General features: G+C 39.2%; 1 protein-coding gene across 1 annotated transcript in view; it reads right to left on the reverse strand.

Annotated features, from left to right (window-relative positions):
• The window catches only part of NCKAP5 (NCK associated protein 5), a 1,079,978-nt gene that overhangs the window by 202,901 nt on the left and 855,065 nt on the right, over positions 1–22,012 (reverse strand). Inside the window, 1 exon segment of the mRNA XM_060178101.1 lies at positions 16,328–16,366. Coding sequence (XP_060034084.1) covers positions 16,328–16,366 — 39 coding nt within the window.

Genomic DNA, 22,012 nt, shown 5'->3' on the forward strand with positions numbered 1-22,012 from the left:
AATCACACATAATGTTTTCCTCCTGAGTGCATTGTCTGATAGAGTTACTATACGCAGGAAGTACCATTTAAAAAGAAAAAAAAAAGGACCCTGAAATAAAAACTGCATTCACCTATGAATTTTCCATTTTCACAGTTTTCATAACAACAATCATAAAAGCAAAACCACAAGAACAATAATGTTTTTGCAGTGAATAGAGATTGATGAACTAAAGAAACTATCACTTTTGATGTAGTCTTTCCTTGCTGTTTGTGGAAATGAGTGGGAATTGTCTGTGCCATGGCTGACAGAGTCAGTGATGCATTTAGTTGAAATGATGTAGCTCTGAAGTGAAGTCTTTAAAAGATAAAGCTTGTCCATCTGCCTTGTCTTCTCAAGTGCTAATTGCCCACACAACTATTGCAGGTAGAGGGAAAATTTCTGACTTGGCTTCAGAGGGCGCACTCCTCTGGGCTTTACAAGTCTCTGAAGGACCAAGCCTTCTACCCACCTGTTGTCAGAGGTTCACACATAACAGGGGGCTTCTGCAGCTGCAGGGCAGGAGCTGGTCAACTGGGTGGGTGCCTTGGCTCCAGAAGCCCCAGCATAAGTGACTCCTGAGGAAGTAACAATATCCCCTGTACTCACTGCCACCCACCCCCTGGTGGTGAGATTCCACCTTCTGTTTGAGCTACATAATCAAAAACTGCTGGCTCCTGTTCTGCCAACACAGAAACACTAGGAGCCACTGTCCACCCTCCTGCAATCTAGACCTTGACTATAATGCTTGGAAAACAAGGGTTCTGCCTCAGGGTTTTGGGCTCCCACATGTTACAAGTCATCTTTATGCACTTCCAGACCCCAGGCACTCCACCAGAAAACAATCAGGTTGTGTTCTTTCTATGTAGACAATGCTGAACCCCACTGTGTACTTGCTGGCCACACACAACCCTCCCACAGTCAGCCAGGTAGCTTTAACATAGACCACTCTCGGAATACCTCTACAAGTTTCCCTGGCCTGTGACCCACTGCATGTCCTACTAAATAACCTTGACAATGTAGGCCATTTAAGAAATCACTTTGTGATCGTGCCAAACTGAAATCTTGGTGTGGCATACAATTATCCCCAACCAACAGTCCACCTCTATAACTTCAGCACAATCTGAAAAGGATTGACAACAGACAGAATAAAGACAGAATAAAAAATGCATCACATGAGCAAGTCAAAGAAAAATCCCAGAAAAAATGCTAATAAGCCAGAAACAATCAGATTTCTTGAGGTAGAACCTGAAAAACAACTCCACATGTTTTCATTTTGAAGTGACAAAACTCATGGAAGAAACTCACAGTGGAATGGGAAGAACAACAGATGAGACCCCAGGAGAAAATAGGACCCAAAATAAAGAAGAGTGTATGAAGCCAAATACCAAAATAGATGAAATATTAACAACACTAAACAAAGCAACCACCACAATTGCCCAACAAAATAGCACAATAGCTGAACTAAAAGCTACATCAGTTGAGCTAAACCACATAATAAAAGAAGTAAAAACTACAACAATTGAACTAAAAGCTATATAGCTCAACAAAAGAACAAAATAGTTGAATTAAAAAATAGACTTGAGGGGCTTGCAAGAAGAAAAATAGAGATTGAAGAAAGAATCATCAAATATGAAGGTGGTGCTGTAAAAGCTAACAAAAGAGTGACATACCTAGAGAGGGGATTAAGAAACAATGAAAATGACACCAGAGACATGTGTGATGACCTAAAGAGGAGCAGCACTGGAATCATTGGCATACTAGAGAAAGTGAAGAAGAAAAAGGGAAAGAACACATTACTAATGAAATAATAGCAAATTAAAAATGGGAAGCATATAAAGATATAGGAATCTCAGAGAATAACAAATATATATGATCAAGAGATGCAGATATCAAAACACATCAAAATCAAACTGACAAAGACCAAAGATAAAGAAAAGTTACTGAAAGCAGCATGAGAAACACAAAGAGGGACATACAGAGGTTAAGTCATAAAGTTATCTGCAATTTCTCAACAGAAACCCTAAAAGCCAGAAGGAACTGGCAAGATAAGTATAGATTAAATGTAAATATGTAAATGAGAGAACTTTCCAACCAAGAATAAGGTACCCAGTGAGATTCTCATTCAGATTGGAGGGAAGAAATAAAGACATCCTCAGAAAGAGAACAACTTAAACAATTAATTACAACCAACCCATCTTTACAGGAAGTTCTAAAGGAACTCTTATGAAAGCATACACAAACAAACAAGAACATTCAAAATCAATATAAAGTAATGGCATTGAAACATCTCAAATCTGTAATTTCATTAAATGTTAATGGTCTGAAATCACCCATCACAAGATACAGAGTAGGAATGTGGATCAAATATCATGGCCCCTTTTTTTCTGTTGGTCATGAGTAGGAACATTTCAAGCTACCCCGATTTCAGGACCCATCTTCCTTGGGTGGAGCATAGAGTATGTTGTCCTTCCTCCCTTAAGAGGATAAAACATTTTCTACCGTTGTTGATGCATGTTGAGAGTCCCAGCTGATGGGGTGGCCTGATAGTGAATAAAGAGTCATCGTTAAAGTATGCCAGTCTCTTGCCCTTATTCAACTTTTGTAGTCCTTACTTTGATAAGGTTAGCTTTGGAGTGAGTGAGGGAAGTGTAATAGGAAGTAGATGAGGAGGGTAACTAAGTCTAAGTAGACACTATCTCATTATGAATTTTATACTGACTCACTACAGACTGTTGTGTATTTTTGCTTTCAGGTATAATTTTGTCCTAATTTATGGGTATATGTGAACATATGCTCTATCTCATGGGATCTATTCTATATCTAGATTTTGGGGCTTTGTTAGGAAGTGAACCATCTGGACTGGAACTAGAGAATCCTATGAAAGGAAAGGTCTCACCCAAGTAATGAGGCTATTCATGGACACAGAATGTGAGCTCAGATCTACAGGAATGCAGCGGTCACATGGGCTCTTAAGCTGAATATGGGCCGAAGATCAGATCAAATTGATGGGGTTTATAGTCAACGATATGTATACATCTTTCCCATATTTGGGAGCTACTCTCTTCCCTGATCCAGCTTTCTGGTTCTTTTTCCAACCATGACATCATCTCCCCAGTAATTACTTGGATCCACCTGCATATCAGATTTCAGGCTCAGTGGAAAAAAAATAGGCCCTTTGAAATATAACTAAAATAGGCCTATTAGCTATCTACAAAATGGATACCCCCCCCATCTGCACTATTCCAACCTTTAGGCTCATGATTAGTCAACAAATTGTTTGGCTTTACATGCTAACTCTCTTTTCAGCCACCAGGTTCCAGATGCTACCATAATGCCAACCAGACTTCCCTGGACAGACAACCCTACCAATGTATCCTGAAGTCCCACCTCCCCAGAGCCCCACCACACCAGGGAAAGAGAGAGGCAGGCTGGGAGTATGGATTGACCTATCAACGTTCATGTTCAGCTGAGACAATTACAGAAGCCAGACCTTCCACCTTCTGCATTCCATAATGTTCCTGGATCCATACTCACAGAGGGATAAAGAATAGGAAAGTTGAGAGTCTTGTGATAATGCAGTGGGTTAAGCGCAGGTGGCACAAAACATAAGGACTGGCGTAAGGGTCCCGGTTTGAGCCCCTGGCTTCCCACCTGCAGGGGAGTCGCTTCACAAGCTGTGAAGCTGGTCTGCAGGTGTCTATCTTTCTCTCCCCCTCTCTGTCTCCCCCTCTCCTCTCTCCATTTCTCTCTGTCCTATCTAACAATGACAGTAATAACAATAACTACAACAATAAAAAACAACAAGGGCAACAAAAGGTAATAAATAAATATTTAAAAAAAATAAAGAATAGGGAAGTTATCAGGGGATGGGATATGGAGTTCTGATGGTGGGAATTATGTGGAGTTGTACCCCTCTTATCCTATGGTCTTGTCAATATTTTATTTTTATAAATAATAATAATTTAAAAAAATCATGACCCAACTGTATGCTATTTGTTGGAGACCAACTGAACACAAAAGGACAAAAACAGACTCAAAGTGAAAGGATGGAAATTGATTACACAAGCCAATGGACCTCAAAGGAAAGCTGGGACAGCCATATTAATATTTAACACAATGGATTTCAAAACAATACAATATAAGGATGACCACTTCATATTGATAAGGGGATCATTCAATCAAAAAGAGACCCAGATAATCAATATCTATGCTCCAAATGATGGGGTAACAAACTATGTAAAGCAGTTATTGAGACACCTGATAAAGTACACTGATGGCAACACAATAATAGGTTATTTTAACTCTCCACTCTTCTAAGCAGATGGAGCAAGCAGGCAGAAAATCAATAAGGAAACAAGGGAATTAAATGTTGAGATAGATAAGTTAGGCTTAGTAGACATCTACAGAGCTCTTCATCCTAAAAGAGTAGACTATACATTCTTTTTTATTAAATTATCTCTTTTTTTTGAGGTATAATTTTATTTATTTATTTATTTAAGAAAGTATTAATTAACAAAACCATAGAGTAGGAGGGTTACAATTCCACACAATTCCCACCACCCATTCTCCATATCCCACCCCCTCCCCTGATAGCTTTCCCATTCTCTATCCCTCTGGGAGCATGTACCCAGGGTCATTGTGGGCTGCAGAAGGTAGAAGGTCTGGCTTCTGTATTGCTTCCCCGCTGAACATGGGCGTTGACTGGTTGGACGGAGCTAGAAGGTATTATGTTAAGTGAGCTAAGTCAGAAAGATAAAGATGAGTATGGGATGATCCCACTCATCAACAGAAATTGAGTAAGAAGATCTGAAAGGGAAACTAAAAGCAGGACCTGACCAAATTATAAGTAGGGCACCAAAGTAAAAACCCTGTGGTGAGGGGTAGACAAGCAGCTTCCTGGGCCAGTGGGGGATGGGAGTGGGTGGGAGGGATGGGTCACAGTCTTTTGGTGGTGGGAATGGTGTTTATGTACACTCCTAGTAAAATGTAGTCATATACATCACTAGTTAATTAATACGAAAGGGGGAAAATTAATTGTATGTCTCGAAGTTTTTCAAAACACAAACTGAATCTTTTCAATATATAGGCTGTGTAATTGATATGCAGACTCTCTCAAAAGCCTAGACTAAGTAGATCAGAAGCAACCAATAGCACAGCTATATACAAGATACTGGGTACTGTACAGCAAACCATAACAAAAGGACTTTTCAAAGTTAACCCAATTACCAAATAATGTGATGATAACATTAACTATCAATTGTCTTTTTGAACCCTAAGTCAGCAGGAACCTCACATCTCCACTATAGAGCCTCTACTTCCCCCAGTCCTGGAACCCTTGGATTGGGCCCACTTTCCCGTATGCCTCTCCCAATCCGTATCAAATAATATTGCATCTGCCGATCACAACCTAACCAACACAACAATTGCCACCTCAACATGCTTCACTTCAGACTGTGTCCAGAGACTTCACGTGTGGAATGACAACCCTTCAGCTTTATTAATCAGGTGAGACCTTTTTTTTCATAGTATACTCTAATTCCATCTCAGGTGGTTCACTTTCTAACAAAGTCCCAAAACCTAGATATACACCAGTTTCTGTGAGAGAGAGCATATGTTCACACGTATCCGTAAACTACTGCAAAATATATATCTGAAAGCAGAAGTACACTAGAGTTTGCAGTGAGTATCCCCCTAACACTTCCTCTCCACTATTCTAAGCTTTGGGTCCATGATTGCTCAACAACTTGTTTGGCTTCGTATGTTAACTCTCTTTTCAGTCACCAGGTTCCAGATGTCATCAGGATGCCGGCCAGGCTTCCCTGGACTGAAGACCCCACCAATGTGTCCTGGAGCTCCGCTGCCCCAGAGACCCACCCTACTAGGGAAAGAGAGAGGCAGACTGGGAGTATGGACTGACCAGTCGACGCCCATGTTCAGTGGGGAAGAAATTATCTCTTTTTAATGAGAGATACAGAGAGAATGATGCAGAGAGAGACCAGAATACCACTCAGCTCTGACTGATGGTGTTTCTGGGGATTGAACTTGGCTAGGACCTCAGAGCCTCAAGCTTGACAGTCATTTGCAGAACCACTATGCTGTCTCCCCAGCAACCCCAACTATACCTTCTTCTCAATCCCATATAGAACATTCTTTTCTATTTTTATTTTTTTTAAGACTGTATTTATTTATGAGAAAGACAGGAGAGAGATAAAGAACTGTTCATCACTCTTGACTCATCTAGATCAACACACAGCCATAGCAGAGAGGGAAATACTTGCAGCCCTGCCTCACTGTTTAAAAAGCTTTGCCATTGCAGATGGGGAACAGGGATTTGAACTTGGCTCCTTGCACACGGTAATGCGTATGCTCAAGTGGGTATGCCATCACCTGGCTTTTAGATTCAGTCTTATTCCTTCTACTTATAGGGGCAGCAAAACAGGTCAGGGTGTTGCTCACTGTACACTTTCCTCACCTTTTGAGTTAAATGTATGGAATTTGTGCATAATATGTTTTAAACTAATTACTGTCTACATATGGGTAATAGAGAAAAGAGATGGACATTTTGAATGAGTCATGTAGATCCAGGATCTAGGACAGCAGCAGCTGTCAAAGGAGGGGCAGGATTATGGACTTGAACATAAGCAAACATGCCATTTGGCAAAGGGTATTTTGGGGACATAGGAAGTAAACAAATTAAAAGGCTAAACTTGTTTTCTTCATTTAGAATTCAACCTCACCTTGTGTCTCACTTATGCTAATTTTGTTCTTAGTATGTATATAACACTCTTGTTTCCAAACACTAGCTGTTTTCACTACTGCTAATTAAGTAATTAATAAAACTTGACTTTGAGATAAATAAATATTAATGGCACCTCTTATGTATAAAAATACAAACATTTTCTCTTTCAGGCAAAGATAGAAACAGAGGCACATAAGCATGAATTTGAAAGGAGAAAAGGGAACTTTAAGTAGTATCATCAATTATTTGCAGCAAAGCTGAAAATTGCTTGACTGAGTTCTTCAGATGGATAAAAAAATAAAGATAAAAAAAATTAGAGAAGAAAGTCAATATGCTATATTGATTATATATATGTTCCCACATTTCAGTGATCATTACCGCTCCCAAAGAACACATTGGCAAGAACACAATTTATTGACCTTAAAAACTGTTCATCACTCTTGACTCATCTAGATCAGCACACAGCCATAGCAGAGAGGGAAATGAAGGGTTTTGGAAACGTAGTAGTGATCTTACAATCCTCTGTGAACAGAAATTTTATAGACATAAAGTATTTGCTTACATTGTTTTAATACTCCTGTCCCCTTCAGCCAAACAGCTACCAGCACAAGAAAATCTAATAGATGCATACACACATGCACATACATGCACTCGAGATGGAATAGATGAAAATAAAGAAAAAACTATATTTTCCTTCAGCACTACAGTGAGACTTGGATAAAGAGTGGCAGCTGGCTGTCTGTGTTCAGAATAGTAATTTGCTGACATAAAGGAGCATATGACACATTTAGGCTGGGAAAAGTGACCACTGTTTTGATCCTGTTAATTAAAGAAGTCTAATAAGGCAAGAAAGGCTTTTCAGCCAAATAAATTGCTTCTTTTTCTTTTGCTATTTTTTTATATTTATTTCCTTTTGTTGTCCTTGTTGTTTTACTGTTGTAGTTATTATTGTTGTTGTTATTGATGTTGTTGGATAAGATAGAGAGAAATGGAGAGAGGAGGGGAAGACAGAGAGGAGGAGAGAAAGACAGACACCTGCAGACCTGCTTTACTGCCTGTGAAGCGACCCCCCCTGCAGATGGGGAACCGGGGGCTCGAACCAGGATCCTGATGCTGGTCCTCTTGCTTTGTGCCACGTGCACTTAACCCACTGTGCTACTGCCCGATTCCCAATAAATCATTTCTATTCATCTACTGGTATCTGGGATCATGATATCCATCAGAGATAGGATCATCCAAGCTGTCTTGAAATCCTTTTTATATGAATCCCCTGCATATATCAAGATAAGTAGGACGGCTTTCCACCTTCATTGGAAACTGCAGTAGTTCTCATAAAGTCACAGATAAGGGTTGACTATATATAAATTATCTATGTATGTATGTTATCTACCTATATCTATATATATTGCCCATTTTCTCTATGGTCCTGCCTCCACTTCCTTTCTAAGTCACACCTACACCTATTACTACTTCCAAATGCCCTCCCCCCACCCTTTCTTAGATAAGAAAAACAGTAACGGACTTACTCTGATATTTTCCAGATTCACCTCCCTTTCAGTTATGGTATAAAAACAAGATTCCTAGGGGCCAACTGCTGTTGCTGTCAAATCCAGTATTATGCACAAAGACTGACACAAGGACCCAGGTTCAAGTTCTCACTCCCTACCTACAGTAAGGATGCTTCACAAGCAAGTCTTCATGTGTCTTTCTCTATCCCCCCACCCTTTTTTGCCTACAGAGTTATTAGTGGGGTTTGGTGCCTGCACTACTAATCCACTGCTCCTGGTGGCCATTTCCTTACCTTCTTTTATTTTTTTGAGAAGGGAGAGGGGATAGAGAGTGAGAAGGAAAGACAGACATCTGCAGCCCTGCTTCACCACTTGTGAAGCTTTCCCCTTCTCTCTTCTTCTCTGTGCCCTCCTCCCTTCTCAAGTCTGGTGACAGACTTTGGGTCCTGGTTGAACTGAGTTCAGAGACTTCTGGTCATTTTCCTCTATCAATTGTCCCTCTGGTAATATGGACTAAAATTCTTTTTGGGGTGCAGAAGGTAGGAGTTCTGGCTTCTGTAATTGTTTCTCTACTGGATATGAACATTGGCAGGTTGATTCTACCCCAAGTCTTAAACATTTGGTTATTCAAGAGACCAATGCTGATATGGCTGAGGTTGTTGATATTCTGGAAAATAATTTCAGTGGGAAATGCTTTTTGTTCAAGTTTGATATTAGTGGCAGAATAAAGAACCTAAGGAGAGCAATATTTTTAAGTGAGTGTAATTTACCTAATGGAGATAAAATAGATTTCACACAAAAATATTAACTTAGCTTGCATTATTGATTTCACTTGCACTTGAAGACATAGGCCTATGATTTGGAGGTATGAACTGAAGTGAGCTGGGTTTAACATTGTCACTTTAGTCTTACTGATCTGAAGTGACAGCATGTTATCTTAAAGGAGTACACAGTTACTGAGATGAATTACCTGAGAAAGATAATAATATGCACACTTAACAAAAACCAGTTTGTGGAAATAAATCATTTTTTCCATCAGTATTGAGAAAGAAGCACATTCTTATCTGAGAAAATTCATGATATACCATGGAAATAAATTTTTTTTGGTTGCTCAGTAAAGAGTTCAAGCCATAACTGATTTATCTTTTCTCATAAGAAATGATATATTCTAAGGGCAAGAGACTAGCATACTAAGGATGACTGTTTAGTCACTATCAGGTCATCCCATCAGCTGGGGTCCTACTCGGGGAGTCCCAAGATTCCCAAGCAGACATGATGGGCCTAGACCTCAAATAAATCCCTCTCTCCATTGTTAGCAGTCACCTCTATCAGGAACAACAAAATAGACCCCTTTGTGTGTTCCCCATATGACCTTGCCCTCAACTTGGATCAACAAAGGTAGAGAATGTTCCATCCTCCAAAGGGAGGATGGACAACATACTTATGCTACACCTGAAGAAGATGGGTCCTGATACTGGGGCAGCTTGGAATGTTCCTACTAACGACCACAGAATGTGAGCTCAGATCTACAGGGATGCAGAGGTCACATGGGCTCTTAAGCTGAATATGAGCCCCAGACCAAATAAAGTCGATGGGGTTTACAGTTAACAATATTTATACACCTTTCCCATATTTGGGAGCTACTCTCTTCTCTGATCCAGATTTCTGTTCCTTTTCCAGTCATGACATTATCTCCCCCAGACAATAACTTGGATCCACCTGCATATCAGATTTCAGGCTTGGGAAAAAAAAATTAATATAGCCACAGGCCCTCTGGAATATAATTAAAATATACCTACTAGCTATCTACAAAATGGAGGACCCCCCAACTCTGCATCTGCACTATTTCAGCCTTTAGGTTCATGATCGTTCAACAATTTGTTTGGCTTTGTATGTTCACTCTTTTTTCAGCCACCAGGTTCCAGATGCTAGCATAATGCCAACCAGACTTCCCTGGAGAGATGACCCCACCCTACTATGGAAATGTGTCCTGGAGCTCTGCTTTCCCAGAGCCCCACCCTACTATGGAAAGAGAGAGACAGGCAGGGAGTATGGATCGACCAGTCAGTGCCCATATTCAGCTGGGAAGCAATTACAGAATCCAGACCTTCCACCTTCTGTATCCTACAATGATCTTAGGTCCATACTCCCAGAGGGATATCAAGAATAGGAAAGCTATCAGGGGATGGGATGGGATATGGAGATCTGTTGGTGGGAATTGTGTGGAGTTGTACCCCTCTTTTCCTATGGTTTTGTCAATGTTTCCTTTTTATAAATATAAAAATTAATAAAAAAGAAATGATATATTCTAAAACTGTATGGCTTTTTACTTTAAATTTGTCTCCAGGAATTTCTGTGACTATGATACAGCATTCAAAATTTCAGTTTTGCTCTGTACTAGTTAACTCCCTCTTCAGAAATAGTCTTCATATCTGCCTGTTGAATAAATTTCATTTCTTATATTGTGCTCGTAATTAAAAGAGATTTTATTCTTTTTATGATAATTTTGTAATCCCTATAAAACTGGTAGGCACACATTTCCATAGAACATTGTCCTTTTGCAATCTCTGAATGTGCTGGCCTCCTACTGCCCATGAGGTATACTATCTCACAGGGCCATGCCTTTCTGTGTCTAATTGCCAAGGTAACTGTGCCAAGGGAGATTTATCTGTTTACTAGTTATTACTTGAATTTGTGTAGCTATTTTTTTTGTGGCTGACCTGAAGATTCCTATTTTCCCTTTTAATGTACCAGACAACATTTCTATCTATTTCCTGAGGCACATTAAAAAGACAGGCTTGAGAAGTCTTTCAACAGCTACACACATAGCTGCAAAAACAGTGTTCTTTCACTCTTCAAGTTTCTAATTAAATAAGCATAGTTTCCAGATGGAGAAAATAAATAAATAAAATGTAAGCCTTTAAAAAAAAAGACATTAAGCTATGTTGTAGCAGAAATTGTGAATTGACCTTCAACCTCTGCTTCCTTCTTTTTTCCCATAATTATATGCCAATCGATTTCAGCTGGGCACATACCCAGCAAAAAGACTTCATTACTAGCTTCCTTAGGGGTGACTGTGTGGCTGAGTGCTCTGCAAGGAAATACAAGTAGGGAAGAATAAATCTTTGGGAAGTCTGCCTTAAAAGATAACTGCTTTCTTCTTCATTTTTGACTGTATGTTCTCTCTTCCTATGGTAGGAATGCAAAAATGCAGATGTAATGATTGGGACCAGAGAATTCTGATAATGAAGTAACACAGAAAAGCATGACTGAGAGTAGGGATACTTTATGGAACACAGTCACGATACTAACCCTATACTGTACTGCTAATGTGGACGTAGGTGGGAAAAGTGACAGTCTAGATGGCTGCAGCTACTTTTATTTTGGACCCGTGTTTTAGTGAATCTGACTTTAGCTCTACATAACAACACTCAAATCTCTCTGTTTATGTGATGCTAATGTAAAACCTGAAGCAGTTAGAATTATTCACAGCAAAAAATGTAAGGGTCTGGCATGAACAGTTGAGGGAGAAAGTCTAGGGAAAAATTATCATAATTACTCAGTAGTTGAAATTTAGGTATCTCGATTAGAAATAATCAAAATGTACTAAAATGTTTGGTTATTTAAAATCATTTTTTTAACTTTAACTTTTTGTTTTCATGCAGACCTGAGTCCTTGCACATGTACAATTTCACTACTGTGAACCATTTGTTTCATACAGATAAAGTCAGAGAGGTGAAATGTCAAAGAAACAGTTTCCCCTGCTTCCATAGCTTGGGCCATGCATAAGTCAAGCTACATGCCCTAACCAATGAGCTATCTCTCAGTCCCCTATGGGTTTAACTTACAAAAATAAATAAAAATCTTTCATGTAGCCTCATAAGTGTGCCATGTAATTTAAGATTTCCTTTTACATAGGACTTCTCTATCACACAGAGAGAAAACTGATAATTAACAGAATCTGAAGTCACTAAAATTTAGCCTCTGGAAATCCTTATTTAAAAAAAAAATGAGACTCTCTCTTTGGACCAGACATCGTCACACATAAGACACAGATGACCCCATGAGGAACGCACTATTTAAAGAAGAGAAAATGCTGTGAAGTCTGACAACTGTGGAAAGCCTTCTGTTAGAAATAGCCCTCAACCAAGGACCAAAAGAGCACTGCTCAGCTCTGGTTTATGGTAGTGCTGGGGATTGAACCTGGGATCTTTGGTGCCTCAGGCATGTTCCCGGAAGATGGCGGACTGAAAAGTTGCTAGTAGCTTGAGCTCTGACCACATCTTCTGGAAACGGTAGGATTTTCTGCCTTCAGTAGGCCAGTCAATAAGGGTCCTAGCGGTGACACCAAGGAGGTGACTATAACTTAATTTGGGTTAAAAAATAGAGTAGAAAAAAAGGGAAAAAATTTTTTTCTTTTAAATTATTAAGCACACCTCTTCCTCCTCCCCCCTCCCCATAATCAGTCCCTGGGGACCAGCTCCTAGCAGGATCCCCTGCTGAGCTTCTTTCTTTACCAAGATTCCTATCCCACCAGGGAGTATCATTCATTCTAAGTCTATACCCTTCTGAAACCTCTGGCCTTTTTTCTTTCTAAGTAGCCAACCCCCCCACCTCACCCCACATAGCTAATTAAATAATTAAAAATAAATACAATAAAAAACTCTTTCCTTTCACTACTCTTATATGACTGTTCTTTTTCTTATCTTTTTCTTTTTTCACTCTCTTTCTTTTTTTTTCTTTTTCTCATTCTTGTCATCCTTTCTTCCTTAATCCTACAGCTTCCAAAGCCACAGGCTCCATCCCCCACACCACCAAACAGTGTGCTTTTTTGAATTCACTGATACACATTTGGAAATTATTTTGGGGAAGAATTCTGACTCAGTGGACTCTCACTGCGAGTATCTCTGCTCAACTTCCCTTCCTCCTTTGGCTACCCCTAGAATATACAGTGGATAGTAGATTTGCATAACTGTCTATTTCAGCTATCCTTGTCTAGTCCTGAGGTTTTTTTTTTTTCTCTTTCTTAACAATCAGCTGCCTCTGATCAAGAGGTCTGAGGTAATCTGGGACAGGGTTTTTTTTTTTACCCTGCTCTATTTTATTATTAATATTATATAAAGGTATATATCTCCCCCCCCTTTAGGTTGATCAGAATTAACTCTTAGGGTATCTTTCATTGCTAGGGTAGTGGGCATCTTATCTGTTGTGGGAGCAACTTGTCTCGTTACTCCTACCTCCTCTACAGATTCTCCCCTTCCTCCTCCTCCTAGCTAATTAAAAAATTAAATTAAATTAAATTAAATTAAATTAAAAATAAAGTAATTAAAAATTTTCCTTTCAATGCTCTTTAATTACAGCTCTTTTTCTTATCTTTTCTCTTTTCTCTCTCTTGTTTATTTTTTCTATGTTTTCTTTCTTTTTTTTATCTTGTCATACACCCTTCCTTCTTCTTTGCCTTTCTGAATTTGTGAATTATTTTGGGGAAGAAATCTGGCTCAGAGTAGACTCTGTATGTGTGTATCTTTGCTCTAGTTCCCTTTCCCCTCTTGTTACCCCTAGAATATACAGCGGATAGTAGATTTGCATAACTGTCTATTCTTCCTATCCCTTTTTTAATTTTTTTATTTTTTCTCTTTCTTCTTCACTGGGATTTGGTTACTATTCTTTCACGGACAGGAGAAATTGTTTGCCTAACAGGTAGTGATTAAACTGCTTCAATACTTGCTTCAGTTGCTACTGTAATTCCTGAGGTTGGTGAGTGCAATTGTCATAAAGGTATTTAGTACAGTGTTGCTTGTACTCAAGACACAACAATGAGGAACAACAGAGTATAAAAAAAAAAGAAACACATAAATCAAAAAAATGGGTAGATGAAAAACAAATAAAACTGCTACTCCAATGAATGAAGACAAGAGCCTAGAAGAAACTACAAATCAGCCAGAAGTAACCATAGATAAGAAAAGTACGCGGAGGGAGAGGAAGATGGCGGACTGAGAAGTCGCTAACAGCGAGCGCTCTGACCGCATCATCGGCAACGGTAGGATTTTCTGCCTTTAGCAGGCCAGTCAATAAGGGGTGACACCAAAAAGTGAGTACAATTTAATTTGGGTTAAGAATTAGAGTAAAGGTGACACGGACTAGCGGGGCTCCAGAATTCCCAGGGCGCCGGGCAAGGCGAGTGCGCCGGGCATTGTCCTCCGCCAGCCGAGGAAGGCGGCTCCTCCGCCGGTTGCAGAGCGCGGCGGGCAGAGGACCCGGAGAGAGCACTTTAGCTCGGGGGCTTTCTCTTGGGAGTCTCCAGGGTCCACCGCGACCCTGAGGGCGGATCCAAAGACTTCTTGAGTATAGCTCTCATTGGATCAAAGGACTTGGAGCTAGTTTTCATTTTTGAGAAATCCTTTAAAAAAGTCTGGAGGAGGGGGTTTCCCGGAAGATGGAGGACTGAGAAGTGGCTAGCCTTTGAGCTCCGGACACATCTCGTGTAAACAATAGGATTTTCTGCCTTTAGCAGGCCAGCCAATAAGGGGCCATAGCGGTGACACCAAGGAGGGGTCTATAACTTAATTTGGGTTAAGAATTAGAATAGGGGGAAAAAAATTCTTTTTTCTTCCTTTTAATTTTCAAGCATACATCCTTCCCACCGCCCCACAACCCCCCATAAGCAGTGCCTGGGACCAGCTACTAGCAGGATACCTCATACCACCAAACAGGGTGTTTTTTTTTTTTTTCTCTTTTTTTTTTTTTTTTAAACTCACTGATACACATTTGGGAAGTTCCTCGCACTGCTCTTTAATTACAAACCTTCTTCTTATCTTCTCCCTTTTCTCTCTCTTATCTCTCTCTATCTCTCTCTCTTTTTTTTTTAATCTTGTCATACACTTCTTTCTTCTTTGCCTTTCTGAATTTGTGAATTTGTGAACGCCTGTGTTTAGCGGGGAAGCAATTACAGAAACCAGACCTTCCACCTTCTACAACCCACAATGACCCTAGGTCCATGCTCCCAGAGGGATAGAGAATGGGAAAGCTATCAGGGGAGGGGGTGGGATATGGGGATTGGGTGGTGGGAATTGTGTGGAGTTGTACCCCTCCTACCCTATGGTTTTGTTAATTAATCCGTTCTTAAATAAAAAAGAAAAAAATTACAAAAAAAAAGAATGCTGTAATAGAAGCCAACAAATTAGTCAAATTTGGATAGTTATTTGCATTTACTTACCATGTTTCAGTAATAGCAATAGCATACATATTGTTTGAAGCCACCACAGAGAGATACACAGGTATAGGCATTTTGTGTGTAAAAATTTGTTTATATATTTTCTCCACAACTTTACTGATGGATAATTGACAAACTTAAATGTATACATTTAAAATACACTGTGATGCTTTGAAATAATTTAAACTATGAGGTGAGTTTCAAGATCAACAGAGTTAACACATAGTTCACTCCTGTGAGGATGGAGAATTGGGAATGGGTCAGAATCCCTACAATCTGCTCTCAGCAACTTTCAAGGATGCATTATCACCATTTGTTTTATATTTACTATAAAGTAGCTCTTATGGGATTTGCTCTACACTCTTCCTGTCACAGAATATCTCTCCTTTGCAAATTCTAGGAGGTAGGGACTGTCATGCCCAATTTATAGAAGAGGAACAAAGTTTCCATGAAATTAAATAGTATTCCTAGCCTCAAAGATCTCTTGCTGAATTGTAGGCCTTGGTTAAAGCAGTCTGCAAGAGGCTATTTATTTTATGGGAATTGGAGGACTTTAGCAATTTGTTTACATTTATCATATAAAAATGATACATTTGCTACTTATCTGACTCCTTGGAAATCTTTCATTTTCAAAAGTCTTTCTGTTCCTTTATAAAGGCTTTGAATTTTACAATTCTATTGGTTCCTGGTATTACATCATAAACCATCTAACACAAACAATTTTAACTTAAGTGAATAAATAGAAAAGTAATGTGTCTATCAATCACAATGTACTAGTTTGACAATATGAGTTTCAATCAATCCACATAAGTACTTTGAAAAGAATAAAGTCAGAAAGTGACCTACCTTTTGAGTGAGCAGAGCTTGAACTACCTGGTTGGCTACCTTAAAAACAGAACAAAACAAAGATTGTCACTGTAATACTAAAATTATTATGCATTGAAACTCTTTACCTATAAGTTCCTTGGACATTATTTTAGCTAATTAGATACTTAGTTACCAATCCTCCATTTGTAGAATAGCTAATTATTTTCATTTAATAAACATATCCTTCTAGGTAATGTTTACATTTCTTTTTTAAATATTTATTTATCTTCCCTTTTGTTGCTCTTCTTGTTTTTTATTGTTGTTGTAGTTATCATTGTTGTTATTGATGTCATCATTGTTGGATAGGACAGAGAGAAATGGAGAGAGGAAGGGAAGGCAGTGAGGGAGAGAGAAAGAGACACCTGAAGACCTGCTCACCGCCTGTAACCTGCTCACCATCTGTGAAATGACTCCCCTGCAGGTGGGGAGCTGAGGCTGGAACCAGGATCCTTACACTGGTCTTTGTTCTTAACACCATGTGAACTTAGCCCACTGTGTGACCAGACCATCAGACCCCAACATTTACATTTCTAAAGGTGACCTTGTTTCTAGTTAAGATAGGTTGGTTTTGACTTCCACATTTCCTTATTTTGAAAAATAATAATCCTTTCATATGTTAAGGACAAGAGGGCTAAAAATGATGTAGTACACAAAACATAATTTTAATTCTCTGTACATTGTTCTACACTTCTTTGATTTACTATATCCTTTATCTCTCCTTCCTATACTTTTGCTGTATGACTATTTCACTGCTTAAAATTATCTGCAATGTAGAGAAGTTGAATGGTTACTAGGGACAATTCATTCCAAGTATTCTGTTTCCTCTCTCACTTCTTCATTTTGCCATTCCGTGTCATTGCTGGCTCTAACAGGGTCTAGTAGTTGTTTATGCTAACATCCATTATCCCCTTCCTCCTAACTAACAGACTCTGATTTTGGCAATGTACTTCTAACTACATTTATCAGTACTCCTTTTTCACATATGTTAGTATGTAAAAAATATCTGCCCAGTGATTAATAAACAGATTATTTTCTTGGGTATGCAGGAAATCTCCAGAAGAAGAAAGCTCACTCTTCTTCCTTTTCCTGTTTAATATAAGGAAGTGATAACTAGATTTCAGCAACTACCTTGAAAACAGAACTTACATATTAAGCTTTACTGGAAAAGAAAAAAAAAATCAGATGTGCCTGGCCATTCATGGAAAAATATAGTATCTCTCTAAAATCTTTGTTAGAAATAAATAAAATGACTGCTCTTATGTTGAATTTCTTCTGACAAACCATCAAAAATATTTTTTTATCAAAACATTAATAAGCCTCTACTATTTAACTTAGGTGCCAGTAGTTTTACAAGGAACACAATCTGGGCCTCTCTTAATCCAAGGAGACAAATCTTGATTAATATAAATTAATCTTGGCAATTCCACACCTTTTCAGTGATTGGTTTAGAATTGGGCATGTGACATTATCCCTGCTAAGGACCACACATAACACCAGTATTATGTCCTACATTGTTCAAGAATTTGGATTTGGTGTATTCAGATCCTGGAGCACTAACGGTAGAGGAGCGCCTAGATAGGGGTTATGCAGTGTTATGGTGGGGCCTAGGTGGGGGTTAAGAGTGTTATGCAGTGTTATGGTGGGGCCTAGGTGGGGGTTAAGAGTGTTATGGTGGGGCCTAGGTGGGGGTTAAGAGTGTTATGCAGAAAACTGAGAAATTTTACACATATACCTACTACTGTATTTTCTGTAAACCACTGCCCCTCAAATAAAAAAAAAAAACAAAGAATTTAAATTAAAGTACATTCTTGCCTGGGATGGGGGGGAAGAATCTGATATTATCTCAGATGACTTCATCATGTCTATAAATATTACACTAAATTCTTCTTAACTCACAGATTTCAAACATTTCACAAAGAAACAGAAGTTTCACCATAACTTGGAAAACAAGTGCCCTTTCAGATACTACTAACAATATTAAGATGGATAGGTGAATTGTAAAACTACAAGAATTTATTTTGGTAACTAAAATTGGCAACATTAAAGACCACATACTTCTGTTCATTCATATCTTTTATTTATTTTATTTTTATTTTTACTTTGTTTTATGTTTATTTATTTTCCCTTTTGTTGCCCTTTTTTATTGTTGTTGTTATTGATGTCATCATTGTTAGGACAGAGAGAAATGGAGAGAGGAGAGGAAGACAGAGACGGGGAGAGGAAGATAGACACCTGCAGACCTGGACTCCCCTGCAGGTGGGGAGCTGGAGGGCTCAAACTGGTATCCTTAAGCTGGCCTTCATGCTTTGCGCTACATGTGCTTAACCTACTGCACTACTGTCTGACTCCCTTTATTTTATTTTTGTCTCCAGGGTTATCGCTGGGGCTTGGTGCCTGAACTATGAATCCACTGCTTCTGGCAGCCATCTTTTTCCATTGTTGTTGTTATTGTTGCTGTTGCTGTTGTTGGATAGGACAGAGAGAAATTGAGAGGGAAGGGGAAAACAGAGAGCAGGAGAGAAAGAAAGATACCTGCAGACCTGCTTCACCACTTGTAAAGCCCCCTACAGGTGGGGAGCCTGGGGCTCGAACAGGGGTCCTTGCTCAGGTTATTGTACTTTTCTATATGCACTGAATATGGTCCACTACTGCCCGGCCCCCTCTTAAAAAAAAATTAAGATACAGATATAAAGGGAGAGAGAGACAGACAGAGACACACACACACACAGAGAGAGAGAGAGAGAGTAGGAGAGGAGACCACAGCACGAAAGCTTCCTTCAATGTGGTGGGGGCCACATTCAACCTGAGGTTGTATGCATGGCAAAGCTGCACGTTATCCATATTGTTGTGGGCTGGGCCCACTGCCCAGGAAGTCTAGACCATTGTTACCATTAGAGTATGAGCAAGTCAACCCCAGACCCTCTCCCTTGCGGTTTGAGATATGGCAGTTCCATCCTGACCTCTGGAATTTATTACTTGGACCTCCGACATAGGTGCCTCTCTACACATGCCACCCTTCCTCCCTTTTTAAACAAAGACCATAAATTGCTGTGTATGGCTAACCTGAAAACCACCAGCAAACATCCTGATTGCTCAGCTGCCTCCTTTCCCCCCAGCCCTAAAGTGCCTGCAATCTACCTCTGGAAAAATATACATTGTGAAGCTTGTGACCAAACCCTGTATGGTAGGTAAACTTTTACTTGTGATCAAACAGTCTGTAGGTCAAAATGTGACTATGCATTGTGTTGCTTTGTGTTTGGGTTAATAATTACCTCAACCTTCCCCCCAAGCAATGGGTATATTTGCCTACATTTTCCCTCCAGTAAATGATTTGTCCCACTGAGGCTCTCCCAGAGATGACTGCTTGTCTCTCTGAGCACTTTGCTCCCACCACATAGAGCCACCCCAGGACTCCCAGGGGGCTGCTCTGACCCTTCACCCCCGCTAGCTAGGGTTGCAGGGGACCTGGAGCAAGCCCGCACCATATGAACTGTTGGATATTTGACCAACTTCAATTCATTTCTTCCTTTAGTTTTCCAATACAAATTTGCAGAATATTTACAATGTTAGGTGACTTGGATATATTCCCTGGTTTCAAAGAGAACATGACTGGTAAAAGGTTGACAAAAACATAATTATAACAAGGCCATAAATGTGTCGTAAAAGTGTTGGCAATTTCCATATTCAGTGGAAAGCTAAAGAATACACTTTTAGCTTCATTTTCTCTTTATAACAAATTTTAGTTTTTGATGGTGTTGAGTTATGTGTGCTTGGTTCCCTGTCTAGAACAGTGGAATGGATTCTGGCAAGAATATTTTCATGAGTTTAATAGTTTCTTGACTCAACAGAGACAAAATAGCACAGTCTGAATGATAATTGTCTACCAATAAGTCTCACAGGAAATTAAAGTACAGGGATCTGAGAGATATTTCATAGAGGATAGACTATGACTTCCCATGTATAGAGAGATTTGAGCCCTGGAACCACATGAGAGTATTATAGCAGTACGGGAGAAGCCCAAGTGTTGTTATTTCTCTCTCTGTCTCTCTCTCTCTCTCTGTCTCTCTCTGTCTGTCTCTCTCTCTGTATGTCTCTCTCTCTGAAAGACAAAATCAGTCTGAGGCCCTGACTGGGAAAAAAAGAACATAAAAATGTGGGCTGTCCTCTGCTAATGGTTCCGAGGCCTTCACAGTACAAGCAGCAAATTACTAGAATCACTTTATATGAAATTGATTGTTTGAACTTTGAGCATATGAGTGTGAGGTGTGTGTGTGCGTATGCGTGTGTGTGTGTGTGTGTGTGTGTGTGTGTGTGTGTGTGTGTGTGAACACACTTGTTATCCTGTAAGAATTCCTTCCAAATAAAATTTCTATGGACATAGGTATACATAGATCTTTATGAACCATTGTTTGTTTGTTTGTTTTTGTTTTCATTGGATAGATCTGTAGGAGAGGATGTGCCAGGTTCTGAGGTAGGTCTACTTCTTACACTCTTTAACACTTTCTGGGCCATGGGGTAGGTCTATCTCAAATGCTATGAACTATCTCCAGACAGTTACCCACAGGGTTTGAACCAATTTCTTTTCTAACAATCAGAATAGACATAAAAATTCTTGTCAGCACTTGTTGTTTCAGTCATTTCTGATGTATGGCAGGTGTGAAGTAATGTCTCACTGTGTGTTTTCAATTTCTGATAATAAGTTATTTTAAAGCACTTATATGTCTTATTGGCCATCTTTATAAGCTCTTTGGCAGAGATAAGTCTGGAGAACTCTCAGAAGGCTAGAAATGGACATACCCTGTGACCTGGCAATTTTTCTCTTGGGGTTATAGCCTAAAGAATCAAACAGACTCATACAAAAAGATCTGTGTATAACTATTTTCATAACAGCAGAATTTGTAATAGCCAAAATCTAGAAGAAACTGTGGTGTCCAACAACAGATGAGTGGCTAAGAACGTTGTAGTACATAAACATAAGGGAAGTATTCAGCTATTAAAAAGGGTGAATTCACCTTCCTCATATCACCTTGGATGGAGCTTGAAGGAATCATGTTGAGTGAGATAAGCTAGAAAGAGAAGGATGATTATTGGATGATCCCATTCATGGACAGAGGTTGAGAAATAAGAACAGAAAGAGTAAACACAAAGTAGAACTTGAAATGGGTTTGGTGTATTGCATCAAAGTAAAGGAAAGAAGGGGGGCTTTCAGATCTTGGTGCATAATGATGGAGGAAGACCTGGGCTTGGGGTGAGAATGTTTTGCAGAAAATTGAAATCGTACAATGTACCAACAACTTTTTTTACTATAAACCATTAATCCCCAATGAAATATTAAACATAATAATCTCTTTGGTGTTTAAAGTTTTTTCTTAAACATAGATGCATACCAGATGCCCAACAGCAGATGAATGGTTAAGAAATTTGCAGTATATATACAAGCTGGAATACTACTCAGCTTTTAAAAATGATTAAATTATCTCTTTGCCTCATCTTGATTGAAACTTGAATGAATTGTGTTAAGTGAGATTGGGAGAAGGCAGATGATCTCACTTCTGGGTAGAACTTAAGAAACAAGGAAAGGAAAGAAAGCATGAAAGCATGAGGTAAAACTAGGACAAGGCATAATCTGTTGCAGCAAGGTCAAGAATGTGGAGTTCTGAGTTA

Source organism: Erinaceus europaeus, chromosome 18, assembly GCF_950295315.1.
Source record: "Erinaceus europaeus chromosome 18, mEriEur2.1, whole genome shotgun sequence".
Classification (NCBI taxonomy): Eukaryota; Metazoa; Chordata; class Mammalia; order Eulipotyphla; family Erinaceidae; genus Erinaceus; species Erinaceus europaeus.